We start from the raw sequence: 14,310 nt of genomic DNA on the forward strand, positions 1-14,310 counted from the left end.
TTGCTTCTTGTCCTGCCTTCAGGGGCTTTGGAGAATAGCTTGACTCCATCTTCTTTGGGGCAGCCCCTGAGATACTGGAAGACTGCTATCCTGTCACCCCTGGTCCTTCCTTTCATTAAAGTAGACATACCAAATTCCTGCAACCGTTCTTTATAAGATTTAGCCTCCAGTCCCCTAATTACTTTTTTAATTTATTTTTTAATAACTAAAGAACTATAGTTCTAAAGCCTAGAACTGAGATACTTTATGAAAATTAGAAGGTAGAAGTGAATTTCTAAATGATCTTGAGGAATCTGGGGGTTTGAAACACAGTTCCCCTCTATTCTGCATTTGGTCCAGCTTTGGGTAATAAATACATAATTATAAAATAAATAAATAAATATTTATAATGGTTTGTTCTGCAGCTTCACCTCAGGGGGTTCACGATCAATGTTTCAGCTCTCCAATTTTAGCAAAAGATATTCTTCTGAAATGTTAGCACCTTTAGGGCCCTATTCTGGTGATAAATCACCCCCCCCCCAAAAATCACCTTTTTGTACTGGCTTTCTTTTCCTACATTCAAGATAACAGATAAAATATTTACAGCAACACGAAGTTCATTATCGTAATAACAAAACCTGTTATTCACTTTAACTGTATTGCAATAGCTAAAATGCTGTCATTAAATGCCACAGGATCCCCTGTTTTACATAGATGACTCTGATTACAAAGAAACATGCAGTTAATTCCACCTCTAAAAAGAAAATGTAGGTCTAGGATTATCAAAAGGCATTTGAGGGGCCGTTACCAAACCCGGATGCAATGGTATAGTCAAAAGATATGTAAACTGATTATCTGCCCTTCAGTAGTTATGGACAATGCAAATTCTTCTTGTGGTCCTAAAAGACTAACAAAAAATAAGCTTATCTGAGGTATCATTTCACCCCGCAGTTCAAGACTCCCCCCCAAAAAAACCACAACCTGCAAATCTCAAATTGTGGTTATCCCAGAATATCAATTTCTGTTAGGGAATGAAATTTCAGCCTCCAGCAAGATTGAAATATATCTTTCTGCCTTAAATGCAAAAGAAATATAACTAGGTTTGGAGTAGCAACTAACTAAAATGGCAAAGGACATATCATATCTATCCAATTACAACCACATTTTTTTTCTTTTTTGTCTTAGGTAGAATCATTTAAGTTCCCCAATCAGGCTAACAATAAAGGTGGGAAGTGAAAAAAAACAACCCTTTTTCATATGAAATCAGAGTTTGAAAAGAGAAAACTTAGGGCCCCATTCAGCTCCTAAAAACCTGCTCAGAATCCTATCAATTTGTTTAAATAATGTAGTGGGTATTTATGTGTGCATATCCAGATAGATAGACAGACAGACAGATGGATGGATGGATGGATGATAGATAGATAGATAATAGATAGATGATAGGTTGGTAGGTAGGTAAGTAGGTAAGTAGTTAGATAGATAGATATATAGATGATAGTTGATATAGCAATAGCATAGATAGATAGATAGATAGATAGATAGATAGATAGATAGATAGAAGATAGATAGTTGATAGTTGATATAGTAATACGATAGATAGATAGATAGATAGATAGATAGATAGATAGATAGATAGGTAGATAGATAGAAGATAGATAGATGATAGTTGATATAGCAATAGCATAGATCAGTGGTTCTCAACCTTTTTAATGCCGCGACCCCCAACCGGTCATAAGTCAAGGACTACTCAACTGGTCGTAAGTCAAGGACTACTCAACTGGTGCAGCACCGTTTGCAGAATGGGACTTTTGGTGGGCTCAGCAGGGCAGAGACAGCCTGGACAATTCCTATTGGCTTTTGAAAGCCAATAGGATTAGAGTCTATTCAAGAGAGTCTATTCTATTGGCTTTCAAAAGCCAATAGAATAAAAGGGAGTAGCACAGCTAAGGAAAAGGGGGGGGGAATGGCGGACTGCGTTGTTTGGCGACCCCCGTGAAATAGTCGTTCGACCCCAAATGGGGTCCCGACCCACAGGTTGAGAACCACTGGCATAGATGGATAGATAGATAGATAGATAGATAGATAGATAGATAGATAGATAGATAGATAGATAGATAGATAGATAGATACATGATAGTTCATATAGCAATAGCATAGATAGATAGATAGATAGATAGATAGATAGATAGATGATAGTTGATATAGCAATAGCATAGATAGATAGATAGATAGATAGATAGATAGATAGATGATAGTTGATATAGCAATAGCATAGATAGATAGATAGATAGATAGATAGATAGATGATAGTTGATATAGCAATAGCATAGATAGATAGATAGACAGACACACATAGATTCATAGAGATGTTAGAGTATAGACAAGATAGATAGATAGATAGATAGATAGATAGATAGATAGATAGATAGATAGATAGATAGATACCAACAGACATCTGAGTTGGACGTTTCTTGGGTTGATGGGCAGCTATGTCACTTGGTTAAATAAAGAAATATGTTTCTCAAAAAGAGAAAAATCTTCTAGAGAAAGTAGACTAATCTACTTCCTGAGAACATCTGCCAAAGATGCATCACAGCCATATTGCAATCTGTATATTTTTAACGCACCGTGGCAGTCTGAGCACTAGCAAAGATAATGTAACGCTCTATAAGTTTTTGATCTGCTGTACTTTCCTTGCCTTTTATGGTGAAAACTCCTTCCTGGGGAATCAATCCCAGTTCTTCCTTAGTATGGCCCTCCGTTCCTCCACTGCGTTATATTTGTAACTCGTTATGCCACAGATTTGGTACACCCTCCTTGATTTTCTCTGAAACCGGTTTGACCTCTGTCAAACTTCTTCCGCTAGTTTAATTCATACCTTCCAAACTGTGACATTTTACCAAGTGAACTTCACGAAAGACTGGGGGACACGGTGAGCGTTTCCTAAACCGAGATAGTTTGTTAGTTGTGGTGGAACTCGAAGCTTCTACTGATGCTGATCAGATGCACGGCTGTCTCCAAATTTCTCTCATTTTGTTTTGCTTAGGATGGAATTTATGGGCCTTCGAGGTTCAGAGTGGCTGCTGTTCTGTTCCAGCTGAGTTAGAACATAGGATAATAGACATGGAAGGGACCTTGGAGGTCTTCTAGTCCAACCCCCTACTCAAGCAGGAGACCCTAAACCATTTCAGACAAATGGTTGTCCAGTCTCTTTTTAAAAACCTCCAGTGATGGAGCACCCACAAATTCTGAAGGCAAGCTCTTCCACTGATTGATTGCTCTCACCATTAGGACATTTCTACTTAGTTCCAGGTTGCTTCTCTCCTTGGTTAGTGGTCATCCATTGTTTCTCCTCTTGTCTTTGGGTGTCTTTGAAATATAGTTTAAACCCCCCCCCTCAGGATCTTAAAATTTGCTTGAAAGAAGGATAGTGGCATCAGCTTTCCAAAAAGGCCCAGTCAAGAAATAGACACCGCAGGAATTCCAGAAATGCTAGTCAATTATGTAAGGTCTATTAACAGAATCCTGTCCCAAACCTTCACTGAGAATGGGGTCAAGGCCCCGGTATTCTGATTCTTTTTCCCAGGCTTTTTAGTTCCCCAGGGCTAAGATATTCACCCAAGTCTGACCTGAGGACTGGGAGAAGAGCCAAGTTTTCATGGGTCTTTTAAACATGGTCAGAATCAAGGCCATAGGGATGTTAGGGGTAAGTTGACCCAGAGGACAGGAGTTAAAACAGAGAGTGCACATAGTCCCTAGAATGGAAGGGATTTGATGTAGGTCACCTCTGCCCGTGTCAACTTCCAGCTCAAGTCTCCGAATAAAAGTCCGTTATTTTTTATTTTCTGAAAAGCTTACCGATTATTGAATCCATGGTCCGGTAAAGGCGAGGCAAAACTAACTCTAAAACTCTAAAATCCCAAGGCATCAGACCTTAGCATATAACTATGACTTTCTCAGCCAAAATCCCCAGATGTCCACGTAGTTCATGTAAACGTGTTCTCTTTGGGACCGGAACCATCCGCTATCGTCTTCACACCTGGTAGAACGTCCTTGAAAGCTTTCCCTACGGCCGACTTTCAGCAAGCTTCCGTAGAACTGGAGAGGTTTCATTTCTCTAACTAACCCATTCAAAAAAACACTTCCCCCCCATTTATTCTAATGGAAAGATGAAAACAGAGAGGCACGTAGCTGCCAAATTTTCACTCTTGACTGCCCAATAGTATAGTGTGGGCTGAAATTACAAAAGACAGATTGTCCCTTAGATAATAAGGCCCTATCCATGAAGGGCGTTATAGTCAGTAACAGCACTCAGGATCTAGATCAGTGGTTCTCAACCTTTTTAATGCCGCGACTCCCAACTGGTCGTAAGTCGAGGACTACTTAACCGGTCGTAAGTCGAGGACTACTCAACTGATGCAGCACCATTTGCAGAATGGGACTTTTGGCGGGCTTAGCAGGGCAGAGACAGCCTGGACAATTCCTATTAGCTTTTGAAAGCCAATAGAATTAGACTCTATTCAAGAGAGTCTATTCTATTGGCTTTCAAAAGCCAATAGAATAAAAGGGAGGAGCACAGCTAAGGAAAAGGGGAAAAAAATGGCGGACGGCATTGTTTGGCGACCCCCGTGAAATGTCGTTCGACCCTAAATGGGGTCCCGACCCACAGGTTGAGAACCGCTGATCTAGATAAAGGTAAAGTTTTCCCGGTTCCAGTTGAGCCTGGTGGGAAGTGCTCATCTCCACTTCTTAGCCAAGGGAACCGGCATTGTCTGAAGATGCTTCCATAGTCATGTGGCCAGCATTACTATATACCAAGAAGCACAGTACGCCGTTACCTTCCCACCGAAGTGGTACCTATTTATCTACTCGCAATTGCAGGCTTTCAAACTGCCAGGTGGGCAGGAGCTGGAGCGAGGAACAGGAGCTCACCCCATCATGCAGCGCTCAGGTCTTGAACACGGGCTGTCAGCTTTCCAGCTAACAAGCTCAGCGTCTTTTAACCACTGAGCCATCGTGTCCCCTACTCAAAACCTACCGGTAACTCAAGTAGATCATTGTGTCCTAAAAGAGCACAATGAGATCCACCCATCATTGTCCATCCTGCTGAGTGGTGGGATTCAAATACCTGAACAACTGGTTCTCTTATTGGTTGCAGGCCTGGGCCTCTGAGGCCTAGAATGGGCTTCTGGAAGTGGCATCCACGCATTTCCGGCAGACCGTTCTAGGCCTGGAAGGCCTCCTCCAGGCCTTTGAGGCCTGGAATGGAGTTCCAGAAGCAGTGTGCATTCAGTCAGTTCTCTAAATTCAGCAAAATTTAGCTACCAGTTCTACCAAACCGATGCGAACCAGCTGAATCCCACCACTGATCTTGCTGCAAAACTCACTTAACACTTTTCTGGCTTAGCAACCAAAATTTTGGGCTCCGTGGTAGTCGTAAGTGGAGGGCTGCCTATAAATGTATCATAAAGTATGGAGAATAATCGTTGAGGACGAGAAATATGAATTAGGGCAGTCAAAACTGTGAACCAGACTAAATTCTCAAAGATCGCTCACTCCAATCCTATGACAGTTTATATAGAATTTCTGCTTTAACTGATCAACCACTTCCCTTGGGTATCGATCAGTCAATTAACTTAAAATGTATGTGAATATCCATCATGTTGAAAATTCAATGGTTTTTTTTTCTTTTAAAAGGGAAGGAATATATAAATTAGAAATGTCACAGTTACCAGAACTTCGGAATTGCAATAGCCCCAAAGACAATCGTTCTTTTAACTCTTCACCCGTTCACATTTATTTGATTAAAACCTATTAGTAAAAAGCGAGTCGAATAGATGTTAGATACGCCTACTACACAATATTTATTACAGCGTGCAGCCCTCATAAAAACCTAAAACAGGAATTAAAAGGATCACAGAAACTTCGGTGTCCTACCTCATCCTGACTCACGATTTTGGTATTTTCAGTTCTGTCTTTCTTCTGTAATAATCTGGTTTCGTATTCTGGCCTGGGGTGTTCCTAAATCAAATTTTAAAAAAAATGTGGAGTGAATTTAACATCTGAACAGCAAGCCACACAAAAAACATCCAGATATTACGGAGATCTTGGCTCCTGCACATTTGAACGTGAGCAGAAATACTGGTAAGAGATGCTTGCGACGTAAAAGTTGTGATGGTTCAGATGGAACAAGAAGCCAACTATTTAGATGCTGCTTGGTGTACTGAGTAGCAGAGAACACACTGCAAGTAAATGCTTTAAAATATAGACCAGTAATGGTGAACCTTTTAGAGACCGAGTGCCCAAACTGCAACCCCAAACCACTTATGCATCGTCGGGTGCCGGGTGGGTGTGGCCCATTGCCTGGGCGTGGCTATGTGGTAACGGCAGACTGGATGGGACTAAAAAGTTCAATCAATCAATTCCAACTTTGCAAGATCTTTTTTTTCTCTGTGAGAAGTTGAAATTGACTGATTGATTGAACCTTTTTTTTTCACATGGTGGCAGAGGCCTAAAGCGAAAAGGTTTTATAAAACCCAGCTGAAGGCCTAGGACTGGGGTGATGCTGTGCGTACCCACAGAGAGGGCTCTGAGTGCCGCCTCTGGCACCTGTGCCATAGGTTCGCCACCACTGATATAGACTAAGGATACTGTAGGAAGTCAGCACCCCACCCCCGAGAATGAAATATTTTGGGGGATATTAAAAAGAGGCAGGGCAGAATATTTTCCCTAAAGAAGAAATGGAGAAAAAATCTTAACAAAGGCAGAAAGCAGCCCCAGTCTTCCTGCTATAGGGGAAAAAAGCCTTAAGCAAAAAGGCTAGTCGTTAGGAGATTTTGAATTGATATTCAGAAAACTGGGCTGATCTATTCATAAGCAAAACACCTTCAACCCCCATAGCTGATGGGATTAAGAATTTACATTCCCCCACCCAAATGCTAAGGACAGGACATGACCTGTAGGACATAATCCGATTAACCCACCACCATTGACACAAGGCTGGCTACATTGCACAGCCCCATGGAACATCTCAATCAGAAGGTATAAAACCCCAGCCACTCTTAGCTCCATTTGGTGTACCAGAACTGCATGCTGTTGCTGGTTCTACTCGTCAATAAATCTTCTTCCCTAAGCGGCCTCCATTTTATTTCCAGCATCTTAGCCTCCATTTTATTTATAGTGTCTTACTCCTGGCTTGGAACTGGACCTGATTTTTCTTTCAACAATACCAATAATGGATTCTGGAAAAACCTGAAGCACAATCATTGAAATATATAGTTAATATCCTGCAAGTAATCTACCAGGAATGACAGATTAACAGAGTTGGAAGAATCCAACCCCTTACTCCAGCAGGAGACCCTATGTCATTCTGGACAAATGGTTCTCCAGTCTCCTCTTGAAAATCTCCAGTGATGGAGGGTCCATGGCTTCTGGAGGCAACTTGTTCCACTGAGGTTGTTTCACTGATTAATTGTCCTCACCGCCAGGAAGTTTCTCCTTAGTTCTAGGTTGCTTCTCTCCTTGGTTAGTTTCCACCCGTTGCTTCTTGTCCTGCCTTCAGGGGATTTGGAGAATAGCTTGACTCTTTCATCTTTGTAGGAGCCCCTCAAATATTGGAAGACTGCTATCATGACACCCCTGGTCCTTCACTTCATTAGACTAGACCTATCCAATTCCTGCAACCATTCTTCATATGTTTTATCCTCCAGTCCCCTAATCATCTTTGTTGGTCTTCCATTCTTATTATGATTTTCTGGTTTTCATTTTAGATAAATCATTCTAGCTTCTAAGTACGCAGTCTTTGAGTTTTGTTTTTGTTTTTGTTTTAAGCGTATGCGAGTTTTATGTCATTCAAGTGTTCAATATTGTTGGTCATTCTAATTGAATAGCTTGTCAATTCAAGGTCTAGGATACAGGGATCAGCCAAAATCGGATTTGAATTTGCAAGCTAAGGGTCTAATTGTATTTGCCTTTGCAGTTCAGTTCCAAGAGCTGAATTACTTATATTTGGTTTGGGGGATGAAATCATCGGATCAATTTGAAGAATTGAACTGATAAAACCCCAACAGGTTTGAACGCTTTCCAGTGCACTTACTTCTTCCTCCTCCAAGCCGGTGAGGTCCCAGAAGTAACACAACCGCATCTGCAAACGCTTCCAGTTTTCAAGAAACATCGTGGCTGAAATGAAAGAAACCCAGTTTTGTTCAACATAGGAGAGCTCTGTCTTTAAAATACCCAAGTAAGATTGTGTTTCTTACCAACAAGATTCTGTTAAGCCAAGTTCTACTCCTAATGGCTACATTATCACCAGTGGGGGGATTCAGCCAGTTCACGCCACTTCGGCAGAACCGGTAGCTAATTTTTTGTTGCCCAGGCCCAGAATGGAATTCGGCTAAATCTGCAGTTAAGAATCCTGTGAACATTTCTGAAATGGATTATTTCTACCAGGACTGTATTTCTACAGCGCTTCTTTCTTTCTTTCTTTCTTTCTTTCTTTCTTTCTTTCTTTCTTTCTTTCTTTCTTTCTTTCTTTCTTTCTTCCTTCCTTCCTTCCTTCCCTCCCTCCTCCCTCCCTCCCTCCCTCCCTCTCCATTTCCTCTTCTTTCCCTTCCTTCACATTCTCAGATTTCCTCCCTCCCTCCCTCCCTCCCTCCCTCCCTCCTTCCTTCCTTCCTTCCCTTCCTTCCTTCCTTCCTTCCTTTTCTTCCTTCCTTCCTTCCTCTTTCCATTCCTTCACCTTCTCAAATTCCTTCCCTTCCTTCCCTCCCTCCCCATTTCCTTTCCCTTCCTTCCTTCCTTCCTTCCTCTTTCCATTCCTTCACCTTCTCAAATTCCTTCCCTCCCTCCCTCCCCATTTCCTTTCCCTTCCTTCCTTCCTTCCTTCCTTCCTTCCTTCCTTCCTTCCTTCCTTCCTTCCTCTTTCCCTTCCTTCACCTTCTCAAATTCCTTCCTTCCTTCCCTCCCTCTCCATTTCCTTTCCTTTCCTTCCCTTTCCTTCACATTCTCAGATTCCTTCCCTCTCCTTCCTTCTTTCCTTCCTTCCTTCCTTCTTTCCTTCCTTCCTTCCTTCCTTCCTTCCTTCCTCCCTCCCTCCCTCCCCCCTCCCTTCCTCTTATAAATTGAAAAAAAACATTCCTTAAACTGAATTTATTGCCACATTCCACCCGAAATACCTATCTCTCAAGGACCTTAATCTGGATGCTTCTCTGCGGGACTTCGGACCCTGTGGGGCAGGGGCTGCTGCCCCAAGGAAGATCCCTGCTCTCGTGGGATGGGAACACGTTAAGCTCAGGCGCGTGTCCAGAACCTCACAATAGGACCACTATCAGTCAAGAGCAGACGTTGTGCTAGGCTGCAGGGTATGGCCCCCCCGGGCCTTTCCACGGGCTATTTTTAAAGTCCTCGGAGCTGCTGCCCATAAAGCAGACTGCGTGGTAATGACTTCCTCATGCTCATCCTGTCGTTTGCAACCCAGCTCTTCCTTTTTGGCCTCTCCTCCGTGAGCTGTCAATCAGTTTCACGGAATGACTCATTCTAATAAGGCACACGTGTGAGGGAGGGGGGGAATGCTTGTTAAGGGAACCCTTGCAGTTGTTCAGTTAGTGGCGCGGTTGCTAAGCGAATTTGGCTTCCCCCACTGACTTTTCTTGTCAGTCTTTCTTTCAAATGTAGGCTCTTGGTTTTTTTTTTTTCAATTTTGCTTGTTATTTTCTAGGATAAAACAATATCTATAAATCTATCTATCTATATCTATCTATCTCTCATCTATCTACCTATCAAACTCTCTCTCTCTCTCTCTCTCTCCATCCATCATCCATCCATCTGTCATCTATTTGTCAATCTCTCCCTCCCTCCCTCCCTCCCTCCCTCCCACCATCCATCATTTATCCATCATCCTATCTATCTACCTGTCTGTCTGTCTGTCTGTCTGTCTGTCTGTCTGTCTGTCTGTCTGTCTGTCTGTCTATCTATCTATCTATCTATCTATCTATCTATCTATCTATCTATCTATCTATCTATCTACCTACCTACCTATCTACCTATCAAACTGTCTCTCTATCTTTCATCTATCTATCTATCTCCATCCATCACCCATCCATCATCTATTTATCAATCTCTTTCCCTCCCTCCCTCCCACCATCCATCATCTATCCATCATCCTATCTATCTGTCTGTCTGTCTGTCTACCTATCTACCTATCTACCGATCTATCTATCTATCTATCTATCTATCTATCTATCTATCTATCTATCAATCTATCAATTTATCTATCTATCAAACTCTCTTTCTCTCTCTCTCTCTATCTAAAACTCACTTAAAATCTATCTTGCTTCTAAGTGGAAATTTTGGGCTCAAAATTGAAGGCTACCTGCATTGCTTGTTTAGGCTGCTGCCATTAAGAGAAATGAAAGATATGAGTCTGTGCTAGGAAGACCCACAACTATAAAAGACCTTTCTTTTTGATGTCTCCCCCATTCATACATCACAGGCAAGCTGACAGATGCTTGGAATTGAAAAGGAGGCCTTGCTTGAGGTTTTTTTTTTTTAAAAAAAAAAACTTTTTCCTTGCTGTTTGTCTATGGAGATTCTCAACCCTCTGAGTGACGGTTGTCCCAAAAGGTGCTTTTTAAAAAAAGGCAACTGGACTTTCTTGTGTGTGTGTGTGTGTGTGTGTGTTTCCTTGAAAAATGTTTCACTTCTCATTCAATAAGCATCTTCAGTTCAGTTCTTCAGAGCTTGGATGAGAAACAAAAAAACCAACCAACCAAACCAACCAACCAAGAAAGTCTGCTTGTCTTTTGGAAAGGCCCCTTTGTGTTCCTATGCTGTTGTTCGCAAGTTCATTTGTCTCCTGTTTTGGTTTTGACTCCTTTGAAGCAAACTTACCCCAGAGGGCCATGAAAACGGAGAAGAAGACGGTGGCCGGATTATCAAACAAGTGGCTGGCACGTGCGGTCCCACAAGCCGTGCTGAGGTTCCAGTAGTCACACGTCTTGTCGCACAAAGGGCACATGGTGAAGGCATTGCGTTGGTCGCACATCTCCTTGCTAGGAAGAGCAGAGGCCAAAAGGTCAGACAGCAGCTTCGTGCAGGGAAAGTTTTTCAGCTATTTGCTGCCAGTAGGATAGGCTGTCCTTGACTTAGAACCAGTGGGTGGGATTCAAATAGATGAACAACCTGTTCTCAGCGTGGCTGCTGCTTCCGGAAGTCCGTTCTGGGCCTGGGCAACAAAAAATTAGCTACCAGTTCTGCTGAAGTGATGTGAAGCGGCTGAATCCCACCACTATATCTATCTATCTATCTATCTATCTATCTATCTATCTATCTATCTATCTATCTATCTATCTATCATCTATCTACAGTGATCAGATTCAAATATGTGAACAACTGGTTCTCTGTGTGGATGCTGCTTCCAGAAGTCCGTTGTGGGCCTGGGCAACAAAAAATTAGCTACTGGTTCTGCCGAAGTGGTACAAACTGACTGAATCCCACCACTGTATCTATTGTCCGTCCTATCTATCTATCTATCTATCTATCTATCTATCTATCTATCTATCTATCTATCTATCTATCTATCTATCTATCTATCATCTATCTATCATCTATCTATCTATCTATCTATCTCTCTATCTATCTATTATCTATCTATTCTATCTATTATCTATCTATTATCTATCTATCTATCTATCTATCTATCTATCTATCTATCTATCTATCTTCTATCTATCTATCTATCTATCTATCTATCTATCTATCTATCTATCCAGTGGTGGGATTCAAATAGGTGAACAACCGGTTCTCTGCATGGATGCCGCTTCCAGAAGACCATTCTGGGCCTGGCCAACAAAAAAAATAGCTACCGGTTCTGCTGAAGTGGTGGGAACCAGCTGAATCCGAGCCATGCTTCATTTAGTGAGCATTCAAAGTTACACAGGAACCGAAGTAAGGAACTTGTGACCCTTTTTTTTCACACTGGCTTTTCTTTTCTTTAAATGGTTTATTGCTTCTTCATCCCAAAGTAACTGGACTTTCTTGTTTTTCTTTTGAAGACGTTTCGCTTCTCATCCCAGAAGCTTCTTCAGCTCTGACTGGATGGTGTGGGAATGGAAGGATTTATATTCTTGTAGAGAGTCATTGAGGCCACTTGGAGGTTTTCCTGTGTCCTGAAGGTCACCTGAGTGGTGCAAATGGGTGTGGAGCCTTCTTGGGACTGCTGAAAGGACAGTGTTGTAGACTAGAGATAGATGGTGTCGTATCCTTCCCCCTCTGTTGAGAGAGGGCTGTTCAGTTTTCACTAGATGGCCTCTTTGACCCCTCTTTCAAACCAGCGGTCCTCTCTGTCCAAAATGTGGACTTTTTCTGTCTTCAAGAGCGGCCTTTGTCTTTTAAATGCAGGTGGACTGCTGGATCTTGTCTTGATGGGTTTGCTCTCCTATGTAAATGACCAGCTGTCTGCAAGAAGTATAAATCCTTCCATTCCCCACTATCCAGTCAGATCCGAAGAAGCTTCTTGCCGGAGGAGTGAAATGTCTTCAAAGAAGAAAAAAACAAGAAAGTCCAATTGCCTCTTGGAAAAACACTTTTGGGACGAAGAACCAATACACCATTAAAAGGAAAGAAAAGCCATTTAAAATGAAATATGGAGCACTAAACACACCAGAGGCATAGTTAAAAATGGCAACTAATGTACAGAGATGGCCACGTAGTACATAAGACAAGTAAGGGTTCACACCTTAATATTCCTTCAAATGAAAGATTTAGGTCTTTTTTTTTTAAGTAAACCCAACAAGCAGACGAGTCCTCGACTTACGACAGGCCCCAGAATCTCCACGGCTAAGCCAGATGGTGGTTAAGGGAGTCACATCCTATTTCATCAACATCTTTTCTGCCACAGTTGTTAAGCAGATCGCTTCAGCCGTTAAGTGAATCATAGGGTCCCTAAATGAATCTGACTTTCCCCCCACCCCCATGACTTTGGCTGGGAAGATTGCAAAGGGCAGTCCTACACCCCAAGGATGCTGCAACTGTTGTAAATAGACGCCCGTGGCCAAGATCACACGATCTTGGGCGATGCTCATATGCAAGGACCAGTTGCCCTTATTTTGATAACTTCTGATGAATTGCTAAATAAGTGATTTTATGTCAAGGACTCCTGTATCCTTCGTAAAGTGAAGGAAGAGAGGAAATAACTGAGTCTATCGGGGACCAGAAGAGAAAATAATGTTCATGCTCTTAATAGGTCTTCCTTCTTGGGCTGAAAAACATTGGGCAAACTTGGTGCATTTTAGCAAACGGCCAAAACACCAAACCAAGAGCCGAACCTTGCCGTATTTGGGGGACAAAGTCTATTTAGCACCTCACCTTGGAAGATCTTCTTCAATGGTCAGGCACCCGTACAGAAACACGATAACCCCGACAACGGAGGAGGGAATGAGGAATTTTGTATATAAGCCCAGCCAGGCGAAATACATCCCGATTTTTTCTCCAAAATACTTTCTAAAGAAAGGAAACGTCACACGCAGGTAAAGAGGTGAGGTGTGCCTCTACAATTTGTCTTCCTTAAAAATGGGGAGGGGTTTCTAAGAGAGCACGGTTGCCCTAGGTTTCGCTGGAGATTTTATACTGTAATGGAAAATAATGAATTAGTGGAATGGCTTGCATTCGGAAATTCTATTCTATTCTATTCTATTCTATTCTATTCTCAATAAAGACTATTATTCTATTCTATTCTATTCTATTCTATTCTATTCTATTCTATTCTATTCTCAATAAAGACTATTATTCTATTCTATTCTATTCTATTCTATTCTATTCTATTCTATTCTATTCTATTCTATTCTATTCTATTTTCTTATTCCTATTCTATATTCCTATTCCTATTTTATATTCCTATTCCTATTCTATATTCCTATTCTAATTCCTATTCTATTCTATATTCTATATTCTATATTCTGTTCTATTCTATTCTATTCTATATTCTATTCTATTCTATATTCCTATTTTTCCCCCTGGAATCATGTATCCAAGAATTAATGAGGCCAGACCCTGATTAGTTTTAATATCCAGACAAGGTCAGCCAGCTCAACAGCCACCCAGGATTAATACACAGGAAAACCTGCCTTAATCCTTTTACCAGTTAATTCTAAGCCTCATCTTTTCTCTCCCATACAAAAAAAAAATCTATATTTTTCTGGAATGGTGCAATTCATTTATCAGGCTGTGGATCAGCAGAGAGGCAAACATGCAAGAATATAGACTCAGCCCTACAATTTATGATGGTATGTCTGATTCAAAGCAGCCTGAAAAATAGTCGGTAGAGAGAGAGAGACA

At 41.5% G+C, this 14,310-nt stretch overlaps 1 protein-coding gene across 3 annotated transcripts in view; it reads right to left on the reverse strand.

Annotated features, from left to right (window-relative positions):
• Positions 1 to 14,310, reverse strand: part of ANO2 (anoctamin 2) — a 100,860-nt gene that overhangs the window by 41,294 nt on the left and 45,256 nt on the right. For all 3 annotated transcript variants that reach the window (XM_039318794.1, XM_039318795.1, XM_039318796.1), the window contains 4 exons: positions 13,342 to 13,476; positions 10,867 to 11,027; positions 8,075 to 8,157; positions 5,917 to 6,000 (listed from right to left, as the gene is read on the reverse strand). In XM_039318794.1, the coding sequence (XP_039174728.1) occupies positions 5,917 to 6,000; positions 8,075 to 8,157; positions 10,867 to 11,027; positions 13,342 to 13,476 (463 nt within the window). The remainder of the gene's footprint in view (positions 1 to 5,916; positions 6,001 to 8,074; positions 8,158 to 10,866; positions 11,028 to 13,341; positions 13,477 to 14,310) is intronic.

Source organism: Crotalus tigris, unplaced genomic scaffold, assembly GCF_016545835.1.
Source record: "Crotalus tigris isolate CLP2741 ecotype Arizona unplaced genomic scaffold, ASM1654583v1 scf7180000021561.349155, whole genome shotgun sequence".
Lineage (NCBI taxonomy): Eukaryota > Metazoa > Chordata > Lepidosauria > Squamata > Viperidae > Crotalus > Crotalus tigris.